General features: G+C 40.9%; 1 protein-coding gene across 4 annotated transcripts; it reads left to right on the top strand.

Annotated features, from left to right (window-relative positions):
* On the top strand, window positions 2,439-7,093 carry LOC8056888 (protein DROOPING LEAF). Of its 4 annotated transcripts, none has more exons than XM_021451450.1 (7): window positions 2,439-2,740; window positions 3,453-3,596; window positions 4,233-4,332; window positions 4,505-4,553; window positions 6,388-6,463; window positions 6,549-6,638; window positions 6,798-7,093. In XM_021451450.1, the coding sequence occupies exons 1-7, from the start codon at window positions 2,672-2,674 to the stop codon at window positions 6,861-6,863; spliced, it is 594 nt and encodes a 197-aa protein (XP_021307125.1). In that variant the 5' UTR covers window positions 2,439-2,671; the 3' UTR covers window positions 6,864-7,093. The 4 variants fall into 4 exon arrangements, with proteins under 4 accessions (XP_021307125.1, XP_021307126.1, XP_021307124.1 ...); XM_021451451.1 differs by having other exon boundaries at window positions 2,441-2,740; window positions 3,459-3,596; XM_021451449.1 differs by having other exon boundaries at window positions 2,442-2,740; window positions 6,549-6,665.

Below are 7,602 nucleotides of genomic sequence, written 5' to 3'. Positions count from 1 at the left end.
TTACTGAAAAATAGAGGCTAACTGTCCACAGAGCACATTAAGAGTGGTTGAAAATATCACGCAAAGTTTTGGTGGGCCTTTGCTTCGGTCTAATCACAACAACCATATATATTGGATGTATTGTGATATTCACTCTGCAAGCGAAACCAAATTAAGTAAGTTAGACTCTAATTTTCGTGTATATTTTTTTGACATAATAATTTTCGTGTATATATGGTTCCAGTTGGCCTTACACACAATCCAAAACGGAAAGGGATGAAGTTTTACTCGAACAAAACACCAATGCTGAGAACAACAGCTTAACCAAAACTTAGACCTCTGATACAAACTGAAGACAGGTCACCATCCAGGTTTCTCATGATGCCTTTTCTTTGGCCACATCCCATGTGCAATATACATATATATTTCTTCCATTCACAACATATATGGAATATTATGAATGTATATGATTAAATTACTAATAAGTACGGCACTTCACATATATCTACAAACAATGCATACACGCCCTAGCTACATCAATGACCACTTTGGATTTGTATTAAAATGGCCTATTTGCAGGGCTGTAGACCGACCCACTTTCATCCTTGTGTTAAATGCCATGACATCTTTGTTATTAGGCAAAAAAAAACATCAGATATATGTAGGCTATGTTTAGCCCAACTATAGCTATGGGAACCATGTAAGAATTTTAATGTTTGCAGTACAAAATAAGTGGTTTAAATATCCCAAAAAATAAGTACACATAACGAATTTCAAGGAGTCAGTCCATTTAGATATACTCCTATAAAAATACCAATATTCATGATACAAAATAAGCATCACTAGATCACAGTAAACCCATTTGGACATACAAGATGTAGTTAAACTTAAAATTGATTGACTTCTTGAAATGCGAGAAGTACACTAATAATAAATACAACTCATCAATTGAAATACATTCAGGCTAGGTGCCTTTTGGCAGGGCTCCGAACGCACCTTCAGCTCTGGCTCCTGCTGTGGCGCTACCAAATGCCTAGTTGAAAAGTAGCTTAATTTGCCGGAGGAGCCCACAGGGAGCCGGAGCCATTTCTCTAAAGGATTGATGGAGCCCAAATTTGTGGCTTCACGCGGCTCTATCTGTGGTCACGAGCACAAAGACTGCGTGCCCTCCCCTCTCAGGCAGGCTATATGTTTACCACTCGCCTCCGCTCGCCTAGACGAACAATAGCAGCCCTTGTTGCGCTATGTGTCTCAAGGAAGAAGAAGGACTTCTTGTAAAATAGACCTTATATCATCTTTTTGTGCCATGCTATTCGATCAAATAACCCTTTCAATGTTTTATGGTGTTGAATTCAAGTCCAATCCTATGTTCTAATAATTTCTTATTGGTGTAGAACAATATCAAATACACTAATGTATGAAATAAAAATCAATTATGCAGGGTAGATTGGACGAATTGATCTTTTTCACTTATACAACACAAGAAGTCGTTTTGCGATCTCTTTCAGATTTAATTTTTGTTAATTTTGGACAATCATGTTACAAAGTGACATGAAGCATACATTATATGTACAACCAATTAAATAAATCAGGGGCACTATAGACATTCAACATCTCTCATCCATTTTCAGAAAAACAGAAGAAACTATTTTGCTAAACGTTTTTTAGAATAATTTTTGCTCCTGGAGAAGAGCTACTCCTTCAAAGAAGTCAGAGCCAGAACCGTTTTCAAAAGAGCCAGAACCCTGCCAAATAGGCCATCAATATATATATACCCCTGAACTTTAGGTCCAAGAATTTGGATAGGATTAAGGGACGAGCAGTTCCAAAAATTCTTGGAGCTTTAGTTGTGCCACAAACAGTCCCCTATGCATGTATACGTCCAAACTAAATTAAAGGACTTCGAGTCATCAAATTGATGGATCGGTCGCCGCCCTTTATTGGAGCGATCGCAGTGGATCATACACATCTGTTCATCAATCACACACGCACATATAGGCACTAGCTAGTAGTACGCTACCACAGGGAGCTAGCAGCGGTACTGGTGGTGGATCATATCGATGAGAGAGGCGCGTAATTGGTTGGACGCGCCACTCCAACCATGCACGCACACTATGCGCGCCCCGAGATGCTATGAGCAGGGAGACTGTTCCTTTCCCTTGAGGTGTACACTTGCCTGAGAGAGCGAGAGCGAGAGAGTAGAGACGGATCACTCACTATGCTGCAGGGGTTGTTAGGCCGCGCGCCGGCCGGCCGGCCGGCCGTGTGTGTGCGTCTTGCTTGCTTTGTCTCGAAAAGATTTATGGTGCGTGGTGTGTGCAGCCAGCTCCGCTCGATCGCTGCGTGGTTGGTCTCGTGCGTACGAACCCATGTGTTCGTGGGGCCCAGGCATTATTGCAGGAATAGAAACCCTACCCCCATCTTCTCTTGAAGCGGAACCCAACTCTCTCTCTCTCTCTCTCTCTCTCTCTACCCGTGGCGTGCTCCACTCCTTCAGTCCTTCTTCTTCTTCTTCTACCTCCCGGCGGCCTCCGCCTTATTAGTATCTCGCCTCACCACACATCTAGCAGACAGCCAGACACACGGTGCTTGCTCTCTCCCCAGAGGCTCCTCCGAAGTTCCAACATATATATATACCACCACCGCCCGCGGCGCCGCCGCCACCTCCACGCCGGACGGCCACCAAGCAAGCATGGACATGGTTTCGCAGTCCGAGCACCTGTGCTACGTCCGCTGCACCTACTGCAACACCGTGCTCGCGGTAAACTCCTCGAGAAATCGGATCCGAATAATGAAACGTCTATCACATGGCGAAGATCATGAGATGCGGCTAGCTAGCTTAGCTAGCACCAGATATGGATTTCTTGCGCTCGTTATTTCTTTGGCTAAAACTCAGACAGGTTTTCTGCTGGTTCCCATTTTTCTTTTCTTTTCATTTCTTTTTATTTTCTGCATATGTATATCCTTGCTTTGTATGATGGTGCTAGCCAGTGCTACTATACTAGCTCATTCACATGGCAACCAATTAAATCCTGCCTTTCTCAAGATTGGAGGAGGCGGAGGACATATATATACATGCACTAGAATTGCACATGGGACATGACTGATGTGCCACACATGCTGATTATTCTTTGTGGAATATTCCGCTCGCTGCTTCTTCGCCTCCTGATAGTACCATGTTCCGTCTTTCACTTCTATATGTTTTTGGTGCTTCGCAAGCTTCCATATCTTGTCTTCTTTGTTGTTACATGCATACTGAAGTTCAGATTGGACAAGAATCTTCTCTTTACTCTCTCCGCTGCCTTTATCCACCTCTCATCCCTCAATTTCTTTCTCCTTGAGCATTCTTTTCCAGCTGCTATTATTGCTTTTCTTCGATCGACAGTGCCATGCAAAGGCATGGAGTTGATCTAGTAACAGGTTGTTGATCTGATTGCTTGCTGTGATTGATTGATTTTGTGCTTCTTGGGTAGCTGCAGGTTGGGGTTCCATGCAAGAGGCTGATGGACACGGTGACTGTCAAGTGCGGCCACTGCAACAACCTCTCCTACCTCAGTCCACGGCCCCCCATGGTGCAGCCGCTCTCGCCGACTGATCACCCCTTGGGGCCATTCCAGGTACGGTGTGCATCAATACATCTGCTCTGATCTTTAGTTAGTTACCCAAACATATCCTCAGCTAACCGTGTTCGTGTTCGTGTTCGTGTTCTTTGTTCAATATGCTAGTTTTTTTTTTGGGGGGGGTGGGGGGGGGGGACCGAATATAGTCGGTGTGAGAAATACAACAATGGGGTTTTCTCATGAAATATGGCCATGGTTTTGCTTTACTTTCAGTTGCATCCGCGTGCTGCTACTTTGCTCTCTCTCTCTCTGCTTTATTGAACTACTCAAAGTACTGTTTGCAAGGCAAGATTAAACAACGCTGGACTACAAAAAATTTCTTTTTGCTCATCTCTGCGCGCGGCCTGGGTAGGCCCTCGCTCGTTGCTGCAAAAGGCAGTGTTGAGCTTTTTTGAGGCGGCAGCAGCAGTAGCAGTAGCAGCAGCTGCCCTGCTGTGGCATTCATGCATGCATGGTTCTCCTAAAAAACACATTTTCTTTTGGAAACAAAGATCTAGATGATATCCACAATAACCAGATTTTGATGGCCTAGTAAATGATAACTTGATTCCATTCACATGATGCATCGCTAACGTTGTGAGATCTTGAAGCGCGCTGGGACCTATCTTTGATTGCTATGCTGCCATTTCACAGTGTCAGGGACCCTGCAATGACTGCAGGAGGAACCAACCGCTGCCGCTGGCCTCGCCGACATCAACTGAGCTCAGCCCGAGAATGCCTTTCGTTGTCAAGCGTAAGTAGCAGCAGCAAGAATCATTGACTCATCCATGTTCTTTGCTTTGTTTCTTTCTGTTCTTACGTGATTTTTTTTACTTCTCAAACTCTACCCTCCGTTTAGTTGATGTGATTGATTAAACAGTTAAGATTGTTCTTGTACTCAATGCATTTGTTTTCTTTCATTGCAGCCCCGGAGAAGAAACACCGCCTCCCATCTGCTTACAATCGCTTCATGAGGTGAGGAAACATTTTCCTTCTTTACTTTTTAAGTTTTTCAAATATATGTTTTTGGATAATAGCTTTTCAAATACATGGTCTCAGAGAGTCACATGTGATCTCATTTATACACGACTTGCTGTTGGGGCCAGGTTCAATGCGTATCTCATTGTTTATTTATTATAAAGTAGAGTAGATTTGCATCCACTCTATATATGGATACCTCGCTCTCTCCCCTTACACTTTCCGCAACGCAAGTAAAACCGTCTAGTAGCTAGGCTTGCAAATCCGTACTATATAAACCTGAGTATTTACACAGTAGCAGAAGACAAAAAAATGTGATACAAACTTGCTGTAGAGGTCTGCTGGATCTCTCTGTTGTAACTAGCTCCGAGCGCGTAGTAACTAGCTAGACCGTGCCGTGCATTATATATATATATATATATAGTTCACAGTTCACACATTGTTTATATCCAATGCATCATTATTATGATGGCAATAAATCTCCCTTCTCAAAAAAAATCTGGAGGAACTGTGCAGTGCAAACATTTGACAAAGACATTAGTCCATTAAAAAAAGTTCACTCTGGGTTTTATTATTTTGCATCAAGCAATGTTGTTTTTTGTTGAGCTCCATGAGTAATTACTTGTGTGGACATTAATGTAGTTTTAGTAAATTTCCATCGCTATATATTTCCAGATAATTTTCGAGATATATATTAGTAGCCCGATACTCTATCATCCAACCATTTCCAAGATCACAACAGTTAGGATTTCGAAAACAAATGTGTGGATAGTGATTCCATACTAGTTACTGGGTGTGCAATGTATTTAAACAGAATTTTAGAACAACCAATACACTCATGCCATGCAAGCAAACATACAAACACTGAAATGGAAGGTGCGCATACAGTGATTTTATTGAACTTTGTTCCTTCACAACTATTTCATTCAATTCTTTTAACAGAAGATACTAATTTCCCTTGAGTCTAGAAGGAATAATAAAAGACAACAAAAGCACACTATATGTATCTCTTTTAGCTTAATTTTGTTGAATATGTAAAAGGATGAAATAAAGGTGTGATACTATGCAATCTTCATGTATTGTAAACATTCATTTTGAGGAAGTAGATTCGAGTTTTAGCAAATAGAATCAATGAAGAAGACTTCTCACAGACCCGATAGCATACAACAAATAAGTACAGCCTCATACATATGATACACTCATGATGACAACCATTTTGAAAAGAATGGACTTAATGACAGACACGTTTGACCTGAATTCCTATACACACTATTGCTGAAAAACTATGCTTGCCTATATTATTATTTGTAGTTTCACCTCTTTACCAATTGCTAAACATGCAATTAATTTTCCAATTTAATAATTTTATCGACACAATTATTAATTGTCTAATTTGATGGTCCCTCTGTTTCTTTTCTTATTAGGTGCACACACACTTCAAGCTTAATTTTAACCTTTCATTAACCAATTAGCCTAAGAATTTGTAGGATATAGTGTACTACTTTTCTACCTTGGTCTCGTATTTGATAATGTTTTTGTATGGTATTATTTGTTGGTCATGAACAATGCAATTTGAGAGGAATTAATGGCTAGAGGGAGGCCTTAGAAATTGCATGGGTCGAACCACCATACATTTTGAAGCGGCCGTGAAACTACTACTTGTGCATTGTAGGATTACACAAGATAAAAGATTTATACAATTTTCCGTAGTGTTTCTTAGATGATGTCCCATATATAGCATGAACCATGTCTCTCTTCTGTAAAGAAATAATATATAGACAGCCGTAATTTTCTTTGACTAATACATTACCCTTTACATTATATGTGGCAGGGAGGAGATTCAGCGCATCAAAGCTGCGAAGCCAGATATCCCTCACAGGGAGGCCTTCAGCATGGCTGCCAAGAATGTAAGATTGCTGGTTAATTATAATTAATTATTGAAGACATTTTTTTACACATTTTTCTCTATGATATGACGTGCTGCATATGCAGTGGGCGAAGTGCGACCCGCGCTGCTCGACGACTGCCTCTACTGCCACTTCCAACAGCGCTCCAGAACCTAGAGTTGTGCCCACTCCTCAGGTAACTGAGGCACGCTTTGATCTGGAGGTACTACTGCAAAATAAAGTTGCCTGTCTTCTCTATACATTAATTTATACAGAAACAGAGCAAGAGTCCAATATATATGGTATGCCATTTCTTACGTACATATGCATGTGCATGCTGCTCTTTAATTTACAGGATAGGGCCAAGGAGCAAGTCATTGAGAGCTTCGACATCTTCAAGCAGATTGAGCGCAGCATCTAGAGGCCGATCGATGGAGCGGTAGCCCAGAGGATCGAGTACCATCAGCCATATATATAATCTATGCCGTATCACCGTACGCAAGCATGCATCTATCCCCGGTCATTCTGTACTTTTACCCCGTGTTATTACTGTTGCTATTATTCTTGTTGTTGGTTGGATTGTACGCACCCTTTAATTATGAACCGCTACCCTATATAATATTTGCCATCTTATTGTTATTGTTCCTTATATATGGTCCTTCTTAGATCACATGTGTAGCAGGTTCTAAGATATTAAATTTCTTGTTTTCTATATTGCATGATCTCTCCACTAAAAACAGGGGGACATTTCTTATGGTGATAAACATATTATTAATATATCTACTAGTTATTTGGATAACCTTGCAAAACTGTTTTTAGGTTTAATTTTAAGATGTATCACCATACAGGTTATGATCTTCATTATGTTTAGTAGACAACTTTTTATGCAAAAACAACACAGCATTTTTTGTGATGAGCTAGGTAGAACAAGTACAGTTTGATCTATATATATGTGCATGCATGCAATATTGCATGACGGAATAATAATGCAGTGACATTATAATTGAATTCCTTAAGGAAACTCGGCATGTAAATAATAATGGTGGTGGTACAGTGGTCCCAAAACAAATGACAGCATGAATAGGAGAACTCTAGCCTTTCATGCACAGGGAGCTGTGGCAAGGATTAGACTGAGGACCATTGCAATGATTAGTAGCTTC

Source organism: Sorghum bicolor, chromosome 1 (genome assembly GCF_000003195.3).
Source record: "Sorghum bicolor cultivar BTx623 chromosome 1, Sorghum_bicolor_NCBIv3, whole genome shotgun sequence".
Lineage (NCBI taxonomy): Eukaryota > Viridiplantae > Streptophyta > Magnoliopsida > Poales > Poaceae > Sorghum > Sorghum bicolor.
This window is presented reverse-complemented; position numbering and strand designations above follow the sequence as displayed.

What these genes read in the sequence shown, in the direction of transcription:
- LOC8056888 (XM_021451449.1), top strand. Translation starts at nt 2,672, where the DNA reads ATGGACATGGTTTCGCAGTCCGAGCACCTGTGCTACGTCCGCTGCACC. An exon ending in GCTTACAATCGCTTCATGAG is followed by an intron (nt 4,554 to 6,387) that starts GTGAGGAAACAT and finishes TATATGTGGCAG; the next exon opens with GGAGGAGATTCAGCGCATCA. An exon ending in AGGCACGCTTTGATCTGGAG is followed by an intron (nt 6,666 to 6,797) that starts GTACTACTGCAA and finishes TTTAATTTACAG; the next exon opens with GATAGGGCCAAGGAGCAAGT.